This window comes from Panicum virgatum, chromosome 2K (assembly GCF_016808335.1).
Source record: "Panicum virgatum strain AP13 chromosome 2K, P.virgatum_v5, whole genome shotgun sequence".
Lineage (NCBI taxonomy): Eukaryota > Viridiplantae > Streptophyta > Magnoliopsida > Poales > Poaceae > Panicum > Panicum virgatum.
The window spans coordinates 5070927-5083608 of NC_053137.1; the positions used below are offsets into that span (position 1 = coordinate 5070927).

Consider the following 12682-nt stretch of genomic DNA (forward strand, 5'->3'; position numbering starts at 1 on the left):
AAAATCTTTCAATCACAATGCTAATTAGATGACACCGTATTTTTACTAGAAGCTCTGACACGGTGACCATTCAATAAGCTCTGACACGCTATTTCAGGTTGAAGAACGATTGGCATAGGCCCTGTTTGGTTTGTGCTATGCTAGGAAATGTATCAACTTTGACCGCTAATTAGAGGTATTAAATTAAGGCAGTTTTCAAAGCTAACTTCAGAACCCCTGCGCTAGGAACCCTGAAGAATTTAATGAGATCTTTGACCGCGTGATTAAAGGATGGTTACTGTAGCATCACTGTAGTCAATCATCGATTAATTACCTTCATTAGATTCGTCGCGAAAAATTACACTCATTCTTGAAAAGATTTTGCAAATAGACTTCATTTAGTACTCCATGTATACAAGATTCTCTTCTCGGAAATCGTGTGCTAGGATTCTAGTATATGCAGCGAACAGAAGAGAAAACAACTGTGCAGACTGGGAGTAGCATCATCTTCTGAATTGAATTGAAACCCAAAGACCTTCGGGGAAAAAAAAACAAGACCCTAGACCAATTCCCATCGCCGCTGTCAGTCTGAGTGTCTGACTAAAGAAAACTTAAGTCTTAAGGTACAGGTACCTGGTTTGTTTTTCTGCTTGATTCTTTTCATGTATGTTTAGACTGTCAGCTCCAAAAACTTTACACTGACCGCAACAAATGAATGACCACCATAATCTGTCGTACATACGGAACCATACAGAGTACGCAGTCTCCTAGCTCACTTTACAACACAAATGGCACCAACGCTTTGATCCTCGCCGGGAACTCCTCGAATTTGGACGCGTACCATCTCCTGGTGGCGCAGCTCCGGCCGGCGAGGTAGGCAGCCGTTCCGGTGGCCACGGCGAGCGCGTACACCGTCTGCCCGATCATGGCGAACCCGAAGAACCCGGTGATCTCGAAGAGGTAGTGCGGGCAGGTAACGAGCTCGAACAGGCCGCCCCTGGGGATCTTGTAGCCCTTCTCGCCGCCGTCGACTCGAAGCCTTGAGAGGAGGTAGTGGTGGTACAAGTTGCCGGCGATGCCGACGGCGAAGACGACCACGCCGGGGTAGAGCAGGTCGACGGGAGGGTCCGGGAGGCCGCGGCTGAGGTGCTGCGCGTAGATCATGGTGACCGTGCTGAGCAGGTAGCTGGTGCTGATGGTCGCCGCCGTGTCGAGCGGCATGCTCCCGCTGTACCGGTGGACGAACAGCACCTGACGAGAGACAGCAAGAACAGGCACACGGCACGATGTTCAGTCGTCTATGGTTCTTACATTTTGTTGAAAACCAGGGTAGATATTGTTGAATACCTCGAGAACGCGTTTGAGGAAGTGGACGGCGAGCGCGGCGCTGAGGATCTGCGCGCGCGTGCCGTTGACGGCGCCGGGCACGGCGAAGGACGCCGCGGCGGCGGCGAGCGCGGGGGCGTACGCCACCAGCATACCGTCCCGGCTCTTCAGGAGCGCCCCGCCGCCGCCGCCACCCCGCTGGCGCTGCTTGCCGCCCGCCGTCGCGCCCGCGGCCACGACGTGACAGAACTTGGAGTAGGCCATGTGGTTGCCGCGGAGCTCTGCGAGGCCCGCGTTGGCCAGCGACACGAGCGACACCGCCGACATCGCCGCCACGTACACCGACGCCGGCGGCGGGTACAGGAACGGGAGCCACTTCGACGGCCACATCTCTCCGCCCGGCGGCTTCTCCCTCCCTCCCTCCCTCTCTTTCTCTCTGAACCTTGCGACCGGTGCGGCGGTGCCTCGACGGCGTGAGCGGCGTTGCTGCTCGCCACGGGGACGGCGCGAAGCGTGTGAGGACGGGCGCGCTTAGAGCCTTGCGTTTCGCATGCTGCATTGGAAAGAGGTAACCTACTGTGCATACGTGTCCGTGAGGCCGCCGCTCGTCGGAGAAGAGGAGAGGCACAGCCACATCCGCAGGTAGCTGCGCGGGGGCGGGGTGAGACTTGGCGACGTCGCAACCTCCGGAGGGCGTTTCACATGCAAATGCAAATGCTCTTTACAGAACAAAATCTGTCTGGGTTCACGTCTCATGCTCAGTATAAAGTAAGGCTCCGTAATAATCAAGCTTTTGATCCTTCCGCTTTTCCTGAACCTGTGTGAGTGCGCTGTAAACAGATGTTTTGGTCTTGTTATTGCAGTTAAGACTGGAGCCTAGCCCTAAAATTCCAAAAAAAAAACACGTCATCAGCAACCAGATCTTGTTCGGTTGCAAGGGGATTGAAGGGAACAAAGGGAGCTAGGAGGGATTAAAAATCACCCTCAATCCCTTCTAATCTCCCTCGATCCCCTTGTAGAGGGAATTAACCGAACATGACCTAATGCGTTAATCCTATACGTTCTTGAAAATTTGAGCATCCCTTAACTGCCACTGAATTCTGATTTTCATCCCTTCTACGCGCGCGATTCCGTTAAATCCTACCGTTAATGAATGGTGACAGATGAGCTGTAGACTACACACGTGGGAGGATTTTTTTTTCGCTTGCCTTCCTGACCGATGCTGTCTCAGTACTCCAAAATTAGTCCAAAATTTAGTGACCGATCTACACGCCGTAAGAGTTCAAACTTGCCACCAGTGATTACAAGTTTCAACCATCCTTGCAGTAAAATTATTGCGATTAGTAAACACGAGGAAGTGCTACCAGTATCTGCTTATCTCTCAGGACAACGACACTTGCGTCTCTAGTGGCAGGCCGCTTGCAGCCTGAAGAACGCTCATCCCCGCCCGCCGCTGCTGCACGCGCGCTCACCACCCCGGCCGTCCAGCTCGCCACCCTCGCCGCTGACGCGCAGTCCGCTGCCTCCGCCGTCGGCCCCCTGCACTGCAGCCTGTTGGCCAAATGGGCTGGGTCAAACGGGCGGCCGAAACATGGCCCAAAAATAACCCAGCCTGGCAAGAACAGGGCCCGAGCCGGCTCGGCACGATGTTACAAGCCGTGCCAAGGCCGCCACCTCGGCCCATAGTGCCGGCCTAGACACGGCCTGACTAAAGGGTCAGATTCAATAGGGGTCTGATATCAGGCCTGCTAACTTTCACCCTTCAATATAAAATTCAACATCTCTTTCACTCGGCGGCCGCTGCTCCGGCTTGCCCCTCCAACTCTCTGCCCTGCACGCTCCAGTCTCTCCCATGCGGCCTCTCTTTCCCGCCGGCCGCCGCTCCAGCCTTCCGACAGCCGCCATCCATCCTCGCGCAAGGCGTGCGGCCTATGCTCCGCCCCATGCGCAACCTTCAGAGGCTAGCAGGTCGCCACAGGTTGTCGGGCTCATCAGCCTGGCTCGGCACAACACGATTAGATGGCCATCGAGCCGTGCCTAGACCGATGGTGCGGCCGTCGGGCGGCTCGGCCCGACCCGTTTACATGGGCGTGCTGAATCGGGCCGTGCCAAAACAGGTCCGTGTCTTGCTGGGCCGGGCTACCCATTTGGCTATCTATACCCGCCGCACGGTCGGGAATTCTATATATCTTCTGGAAGATTTTTCCCCACCTTCCAGTGTTTGAGATTCGTGTAAATTATCATATCCGTTGGATCTTCTCAACCATAACCTTTTTTTCTCCTCGTGCCCCCTTCCTCATCGCCCCCAAGCCCGCACGTCGCCCGCACGTCCGCCTGTGGCCTGCCCCCCGCGCGCCGCGTGCTGCTGCTCACCGCCGCTGCCGCGTGCTGCTGCGTGCGCCGCACTGCTTGCTACTGCTCGCTGCTGCGTGGCCGTCGCTGCGTGCTGCTGCCGGTGCTGCTGCAAGCTGCTGCTGCGTGACGCGCGGCGGCGCCGTCGCCGGAGGAGAAACACCTAGCTCGCTGGAGAAGAAACATTCAACATTTTCATTTTAATATTGTCAATATTTTATGTTTCCAATTTCAATATTTGTTTCAATATTTTAAAAGCCAAATGTTGAAAACATTTAACAAAATATCGAGTTAATTTTATTAAAATATTAAATATATTTGAAGTAAATAATTGGACTAAAATAGATTTTAAAAATAAATATCTTATCTATCTTTCAGAAGATAGATAGGAGCCCCCGCGCGCCTCCATGTGACGCGAACGAGCGCATGAGTCATGAGATTGCGGTGGGTGCGGGGTGCAGCGACGACATGGACAGTCAGGTAATGGAAAATAGAATTTTTTCCCCCTTCCTTTCATTTACGCACGGGTCCACGTTGTTGTCCATCAAGATAACGGCAAAATTTAACGGAATGATATAGAAAGAAAGAAATATCAAAATTCAATGACGGTGAAAGAATGACTTAATTTTCAATAGCATACACGGGACGGCTATACATTTGAATGACATTCAGGGAACTTTATCGAAATTAAAAAGCGTTGTTTGGAACACGAGAATTCCTATGAGAACTGAATGCTGCTTTATGAAACTCCTGACCGGATACTTGGCCAAAAACTTGCAAGCGCCATCAGTTCCTCACAACGGGGAACTCCATGGCTTCTCGCCCAGTCTGTTCTCTCCGTTCACAGGCATTTGGTTGCGCGGTGGAGACCGGCTGATTTGGATCGAGTGGTCGCCTTTGGATCTCTCCAGGAGTAGAATCTGGCGGAGGAGGGACGACGTCGACGAGCTGGAAAAGTGAGAGACGCCGGTTCAGTATTTGTCAGTTCCTGATCAGGGGCATTCAGGCAGGAACCCCAAGCTAGACACCGCTCGTATACCTGGCTGCAGATGCAGAATGTGTCTTTCCCCAAATGATTGTAGAGAATAGCCACTGCAGAAGTTAGATGAGTTCAGCATCAGTATCAAGTTGCCCAAACGTGTGATCAACGATATCATCATCAGAGTAAATAAGGAGAAATGCAATCACTAAATAAACTAGTGGTGGTCTGGATTGATGCTATGCTAAATGCTGCAGAAGAATAGCTCACAGCCCAAACACTTTACACTTCACTGCTGGAGAAGGGCTGCAGGATTGATCAGAATTACTTTACCTTCTTGCAACGTCCGATTTCAACTTCTTTGAGATTCAAGGCTCTAGATTCTCTCATGCAAACTAATAATCTGCATCATTAGCATTTTCTTTTTCGCAAATTCAGCATAGTTTTACATGTTTACTACAGTAGTAGCCATGACAGTATCCCGCAGAGCAGACACCAACTTATCTAAGAACAGAGGAGATCGTACTCTGCAAATGGCGAGCGCCGAGAAGTGCGGCCTCTCCGGCGCCACGACGGCGGCCCTCTCGTCAGCCGCCGCCTGCCGGCACAGCCGCCGCGCCAACTCCCGCGCCAGCACCACCTGCGCGCGCTCCGCCCGCAGCGCCGCCACCTCCCTCCGCATCGCCGCGCTGTCCGCCTCCAGCGCCGTTACCCTCTCGTAGAGACTGGGTTCCTCGGCGACACGGACAACGCTCGCCTCCCGCGGCGCCGGGGGGGCAACGGCTTGCGTCGTGGCCGCGCACGGCACGCACTGCACGTCCGCGGTGTACTCGGTCTCCTTCTCGGCCGCAGGCGGTGACGGCGGCGGCGGCGGCTCCTCGGCCACCGCTGCTGTGACCGCCGTCGCCTCCGCGTCTCCGCCGTGGTTCTCCCCGTCCGCGTCCGCCTCGAGGTATTCGACGGAACGATCGTCGTCTTCGTCCTCGTAGCTCCCGCCGCCGTCCTCCGCGTCCTCGGGGTCGACGCCGTGAGCGCGGAGCAGGGCGGCGTAGGACGTGGCGAGAGCGGAGACCGCGGCGAGCCGGTCGTGCAGCTCGCATTCCCGGAGGGCCCGGCCCTCGGCAAGGCCCCGGAGCTCGCGCGCCTCCATCATGGCCGCGGCCTTCTCCCGCTGCAGCCGCGTGATCATCAGCATCGTCTCGCTCGCCGCGGTCTCCGCGGCCCCGCGCTCCGCGTCCAGCTCCGCCCGCAGCGCCGCCGCGGCGCACTCCGCGGCGTCCTTCTCTGCCCGCAGCCGCCAAACCGCCTCCTCGAGCTCCTCCACCCTCCGGCACCCCGGCGGCACCCCTGCCCCGTCCAGCGAGCGGCGCCTCACCGCGCGGGGCCACGTGGAGGCCGCCGGCGGGGCGGTGCAGGGATCCATTGGAGAGCACAGTGCCCTGTGTTTGGCTGGGGGATGACGCCTGACCGTTAGAGCGGTTGCGCCGGTGAACGGGAGGGGCGGCAGGGTGGCCTGCGCGGCGGCGCCGTGGATAGCAAGATACAGCCGTGCCGGCAACGATGGGCAACAGGCGTGTGGTGTAGCATTGAGACTGCCACGTCGGATCGATAGGATACCGTGATGGGTACTCGTAGACGTATCTCAAAATGTAGCTCGGAAACAAACATAAGCAGATGAAATCAAATTCAGTAGAAACAGAAAATATTGTCACGATCTATTTCCTTGATAATCCACACTCTTACACGTATCTCAAAAAGTAGCTAGGAAACAAACACAAGGAAATTAAATTAAATTGAGCGGAGACACTGACAGAAAATGTTGTCCCTGTCTATTTTCTTAATAGTCGATACAACAGTGCACTGTTTGAGATCAAGGCTAAGTTAGGCTAACGCTTGCTTTGCTTTGCTCTTGTTGTTCGTGAAGAAGTGAGTTATTCCAGGGAATGCCATTCCAGGGACAATAACTTAGGAATATTTTTAATCCCTGCCGTGTAAAAATCCATCCCAAATGCTGTATCACGTTCTCGTTCCTCGTTCCTCTCCCTTTGTCCCGCGAACTAGTACTCTAACTCCTATACATCTTGGAGAGAGAGGCACGAGAAGAACCGGTTGTTCCCAGGCCGACACGTGTCTGCTTGGGGGGGAGACTCAGCACTGGCCCCGGAGAAAGACGCTCGACGCGGGGCGTGGATTTCTCGCGCTCACCGCCTCGCCTTGCCGTGGGCCCCAGCGGGTCCCCACAAACCGTCCGCCCAGGGCCTCGGCTTCTCGCTCTGCCCCTTTCTGCTTTCGTCTCCCTGTTGTGGAGGCGGGGTAGGGTTTGGGAAGCTGCTGCTGCCGCCGTCTTTGGAGGGGGACTTCATTGGTGTAGCCCACCGGCGGCGAGCCCACCGGCCATGTGCCGGCCGTCCGTGAAGACCGGTGCCGCCATCCTCCATGTGTGCTCCCCACGATACGATCTCCACCACCAATAACGTGCTTGTGCTAGCAGTCGAGCCCCAGGCCGCTCGCTCGCCGGTCGAGCCTCCGCGCACCAGCCTCACTCTGGGTCCTGGCCGAGCCGTGCGCCAGCCCCACGCTGGCTCCTGGCCAAGCCGTGTGCGCCAGGACCTGGGGCTTGCTGCGCTGCTGGAGCCGGGGCCTGGCCAAGCCGCCCAGCCCTTGCCGGGGCTGGCCGTGCCGCAACCCGCCGGGGCTTGGCCGAACCGCTCCGGCTCCTGCCCCGGCCTGGCAGCGCCGCCGCCCGTCGGGGCCCGGCCACGCCTCCACTTCGTCCCAAGCGTCCTAGCCTGGACGCGCGGCGGCCGGCGGTGGCGCCCGGCCCACTCCGCCCGCGACGGTGGCCCCTGCTTCCTTCCCCCCGCGCCGTTCCCCAAGCGCTACTCCTGCTCCCGGCTAGAGAGAGAGAGAGGAGTTGATGGGAGAGGCAAGAGAGGATAAGGCATGGTGAGTGGCTGAGTGCTTCCTCGAGGACATAGAAAGAGACTTTGAAAAACTCAACAAGCCAAGAAATTAGTTTAGTCTCGGTGCATGGTTTTCACTGGAACCAAAATCTGCCCTATTAGTTTTAGATGGGGACACCACCTGGAATAGAAAAAGAACCTGCCTTTTAATCCCAGATGGTGGCTCCAACCTGTATTAATAGGAGATCTGCCGGTAATGGTTGAAGCTGTAAGGAAGAAGCTCTCCAGGAAGAACCAAACGGATAGAGATCTGTGTGAGGGGATCGGAGAGAGAAAGTTGTGTAGGGACGAGGGAGGGAGAAAAGTTGCTATCGTTGGGCCTGTTTGGTAATACAAAACGTCCAAAAAAACACACATACAAGTGAAATGCTCTTATTTACTCTTATTCCTATACATCATGTAAAGGGAGGGCTGAGAGCGCCCTGGAGAGAGGAAGTCCGACGCGGGACATGGATTCGACCGATACAGAACAATCATCCCATTCGTATCCTGAAGAGAGGAAGCCCGACGCGGGGTCCATAAACAACAATCAGCCTATTCCCACACCCTCCAGTGTACTTCTCTTCCTACTCTATATGCATATGCAGCCATTAAAATATTAACAATTTTGCTCCATATTTTCAAATGAATGTGGCGTAGCACGCAATTTACCTAGTTGACTATACGAGAGCAGAGCAGGGCTAGCTGGGCCTATATTTCCTAGTTGGGCCATAGGCAGGCCCAAAGGTTCAGATGTGAATGGATTAAAACAAATTATTTTGAGCGAAGAGATTGGGGTCGTTTAGTTCCCAAACCAAAGATGTTTGGTTGTCAAATCAACAGTTTGATCAGATGTCGGGAGGATTTTTCGGACACTAATTAAAAAACTAATTTCAGAACTCACTTGGAAACCGCGAGACGAATCTTTTGTGGCCTTTGACCACATCATTAGGACATATGGGTTACTGTAGCAGTTACGGCTAATCATGTACTAATTAGGCTCAAAAGATTCATCTCGTCGTGTACATCCAAACTGTGCAATTAGTTTTGTTATTTAACTATATTTAGTACTCCATACACGTGTCCAAAGGGAGAGACACAAAGTTCGAGGTGAAAATTTTTTGAAACTAAACGCGCCCATTGTTTTGACGCCGATACTTTTTTTTTAGCCACACCTCCAATACCTTTTAGTAAGATGCCCTAAACCCTTTTTGATTTATCCGTCGGTAGGGCCGGTTGTCCTCTCTTTGCAACACGCTACCCTAGCAAGGGCCGATACACGGTAAATTTTTCGCGCACGTTTTTCGAGAAGAAAATCTCGTATGCATGGAGTACTAAACGAAGTCTATTTGCAAAACCTTTTCAGGGATAGGTGTAACTTTTCGAGACGAATCTAATGATAGTAATTACTTGATGATTTGCTACAGTGATGCTACAGTGATGCTACTCTAATCACGTGATCAAATGCCTCATTAGATTCGTCTCGCGATTTACACGGGGGGTTGTTGAGGTGATTTTGTAATTAGACTTCGTTTACTACTCTAAATTTTTAGTCAAAAATGCTACAGTAATTTCATGGTTTCTAACCAAACACGGCCATGAACGAAAATCCTAGCTGCCTCTGTAACGTTTGGCTGGGGACAGAGAAATTCGATGGCCCAGCTTGTGGAGGAGAGCCAATAATTGGCCTCCACGTGTGCGGGGATACGGATAGAGACACGTAGGGAGACAGACAAGCTGCAGCTCTCCTGGACTGCCACCATTACGATACCTAGCTAGCACAATGCAAATAAGTATCCACTGATGTTTTCAAGATCAACTAAATAGTTATGATGGCATTCCATTTTAGTTTATTTTCTCCTCTTAAATTAATTATACACAATGCCATTCTAGTTCATATTATCAATATTTTTGGTCCACCAAACAAATGACCCAACCTACGTATAACTTTGCATTCCAACTTATGGTTAATTGTTATTTTCAACTATTGCAAAATGTAAGATTTTGACTGTCCATAAAGAACGTATTAACACCTAGAATACCAAATAAATACACCGTCTTGAAATGGTGGGAGTAGCACGCAGCATGTGCCTACTAGATCAATTATCATCATTCAGATCTCCAAGCGAGCTAGATATCTGTAATCTGTCAGGTATGTTTGGTGCCATGGACTTCATGGTTTGACAATGCCTCTCGCGATTAAACTTTTGTTTCTGCGCTGCCAGCTTTGGCCTCGTGGGAACGTTGAAGCTATGATAACGATTCCCCAACAGCACATTGTAGTCCGTACTGGTCCACTAAGAACGATCAGTGAGTGCCTTGGATCGCATCTCACCACTCTACCGACACAATGATTCTTACTCTGAAAAGGTTGAAAGAGAGAAGGGGGAAAATGAAAGATAAACGATAAGAACGAACAGTCAAGAAGGTATCGATTAGATCGGCTAAGTTTACTGTCAACCAGTTCGATCGCTTTCATCGACCCTGTTCATCTGAAGAAAACAACGAGCCCAAATCTCTGGCGGAACTTGGAACGAAGAAAAGATGAACAAGAAATCAAGCAATCTACAATCAACTCATCCTAATCCAGAACTTAATGAACCACAAGAATTCTTTCACCAAGAAGCAGCAGATCCATCCATCCATGCCGTGCCACGTACGCACGCCATTACTGATCCAGCTAGCAGCAGCTCAAGCTAGCAGCTAGCTAGCGCCATCCGTGGTATGGAGTATGGACCCTACTCCGCGTCCATGTGCGCGACGACGAACCGCCGGACGAGGCGGACGAGCTCGTCGGCGCGCGGCGTCCACGGGTCGTCGGCCTCCGAGAACCCGTGCCCGACCCCGGCGAGCTCCGCGTACTCCACCTCCTTGCCCCACTCCTCCTTGATCCGCCGCGCGTACTGCGCGTGCCGGTCCCGGAGCACGTCGCGCCCCGCCGCGACCACGAGCAGGGGAGGCGTCGCCACGGCCCCCAGCGCCGGCGCCTCCGGCCCGGACAGGTTGATCGCCGGGTGGTCCCTGGTCGCGCCCGGCGGCAGGAAGAGGCGCGCGTACCGGTCGATCATGTCGGTGGTGAGGGCCGCGTTCGGGTCGGGCGGCGCCGCCGCCTCGGCGCGCGTCCGGGCCGCGCCGGCCATGGCCGGCGTCAGGAGGACGCACCCGCGGATCCGGACCGGTGGGCCCAGGCCGGCCTTGCCGAACCTGGCCACGACATGGTGCGCGATGTTGCCGCCGGCCGAGGCGCCGGCGACGAAGACGCGCGCGAAGTCCGCGGCGTCGGCGAGCCAGGGGTCGTGGGTGGCGTGCGCGCGGAGCCAGGCCATGGCCTCGGCGCCGTTCTCCTGCGCCGCGGGGAGGCGGTGCTCGGGCGCGAGGCGGTAGTCGAAGGAGAGCACGACGGCCGGGAGCTCCGCGGCGAGGCGGAGGCACCACCCGTGGGGCCCCGGCCAGCGGCCCGAGCCCAGGCAGAAGAACCCGCCGCCGGCGCCGCCGCCGTGGAAGTAGGCGACGACGGGGATCCGCGCGTCGTTGGCCGCGCCGAGGTGGCGCGGGCGGTAGAGGCGCGCGTTGAGGTCGTGCTCGCGTGACCACGTCACGTCCTTCCACTCCACGCCGCTGCCGTCGTCGCCGTCGCCGTCGCCGTTGGCGTCCACCACGGGGAACGACGCCGGGTCGGCGCTGCGGCACACCGTGCCGTCGCTCATCAGCTGCACCAGGCCGCGGATGTCTTCCACCACGTGCGGCTCTGACGACGGCGGCGACATGGTCGGCTAACACGCTTGACGGTGCTACGGTGAGGTCGAGAACCGAGGGCGAGGGGCACCTCCTGAGCTTATGTAGGATGGGAGAGGTAAGCCGTCGAGCCGATCTTTTCTCTCTTTGTGTGCTATAAATAAAATTGTCCATTCTTAATCCAAAAATAAAATAAATTGTCCATGGAAATGATATGTGGTGCAGCTACGTCCACAATCTTGCGTGAGTGATTCATTTGCTGTGCTAAAATTGCATTTGGGAACTTATTCAAAGTGAACTTGACATTTGACAGACGTGCTTGGGCCTTTGGTATTGGTAATGGCTTTTTCTTCAGAAAATAAAAAAAGTTTCAAAAAAATATTTTTTTATTTCCATCGTCTATTGGAGCCACGGCCCGTGAAGCACAGGCCCAGCCCATGTTATCGCAAGTACTATTCTATATGTAGTACTCTTTTTTTTAGAGTAACTATATGTAGTACTTAGGTCCAAATCCTAAATTTATCCAGCACGTGTATATAGATTCTGTATACCAAGTTTTTTTTTCTACAAAAAGAACTATTTGCATCGGATCTTCTCCCGAAGTTTTTTTAGAAAAAGGAAAGCTTCCGACCTCTGCAACTGCACACAGCAATCTCAGCTCCGAAGCTTATTACAAATAATAAGTAAAAGTGTACACCAACTAAAAAAAATAATTAAAAGCAATCTTCTCCCGAAGTGAAATGTATATCCACTGAAAGATTGGAAATGGAATGGATGATTCGTCTCGAAACGCAAAGAAGCTCCAGCAAACGGGGGGAGAGAGCGCAGAGCAGAAACAACAAGAAGAGAGTTCCGTGCAAGGTTGAAGACGAAGCTCTTGCGAGTGGGCCTGTTTTAAACCACGTGGGGAAAATGGGTCAGGCCCCGCACGAACGGATCACGGCGAGCGAGCGAGCGATACGCAGTCCATCGAGCGAGCGAGGGAGACGGAGGCGTGGGGAGAGATGTGGGGCGCTGCTGTGCATCGCAGAAGAGGAAGCGCCGGATTTTTTTTATTTTGTAATCTTTTTTAATTTAAAATATTAAAAATAACTCAGCCGCAACTATAATTTCAAGAACTAACCCTTTTTATCACGCCAAACTGTTCAGTCACGCAATATACATTGGCGTGGCTGACGCGCCACGCTGACCGGGCGGCCGAGCCGCGCCTGACGTGGCACTGCATCGGCGTGATTCAGTCACGGAGGGGGAAACGGTGGAATTCTCCTCCGGGAAGGTATCTCCTCCGCTCTATCCAACTAGATTTGCGCCATTCCCTTGATTTAGTAGGATTTGATATGGGTAGGGTTAAGGTAGGTTTGGAGTGGTA

At 53.9% G+C, this 12682-nt stretch overlaps 3 protein-coding genes across 3 annotated transcripts; all 3 read right to left on the reverse strand.

The window, feature by feature from the left end:
- Positions 1-477: 477 nt before the first annotated feature.
- On the reverse strand, positions 478-1893 carry LOC120662483 (3-oxo-5-alpha-steroid 4-dehydrogenase 1-like). The gene is made up of 2 exons (XM_039941624.1): positions 1327-1893; positions 478-1230 (listed from the first exon to the last, which is right to left on the reverse strand). Exons 1-2 carry the CDS (start codon positions 1693-1695, stop codon positions 757-759), a joined length of 843 nt encoding a protein of 280 aa, XP_039797558.1. The 5' UTR covers positions 1696-1893; the 3' UTR covers positions 478-756.
- A 2314-nt stretch (positions 1894-4207) lies between these two features.
- On the reverse strand, positions 4208-6298 carry LOC120662491. The gene is made up of 3 exons (XM_039941629.1): positions 5163-6298; positions 4697-4749; positions 4208-4605 (listed from the first exon to the last, which is right to left on the reverse strand). The coding sequence occupies exons 1-3, from the start codon at positions 6057-6059 to the stop codon at positions 4452-4454; spliced, it is 1104 nt and encodes a 367-aa protein (XP_039797563.1). The 5' UTR covers positions 6060-6298; the 3' UTR covers positions 4208-4451.
- A 3687-nt stretch (positions 6299-9985) lies between these two features.
- Positions 9986-11484, reverse strand: LOC120662499 (probable carboxylesterase 15). Its single transcript, XM_039941635.1, has one exon. The coding sequence runs from the start codon at positions 11343-11345 to the stop codon at positions 10317-10319; it is 1029 nt and encodes a 342-aa protein (XP_039797569.1). The 5' UTR covers positions 11346-11484; the 3' UTR covers positions 9986-10316.
- Between the last annotated feature and the right edge of the window lie 1198 nt (positions 11485-12682).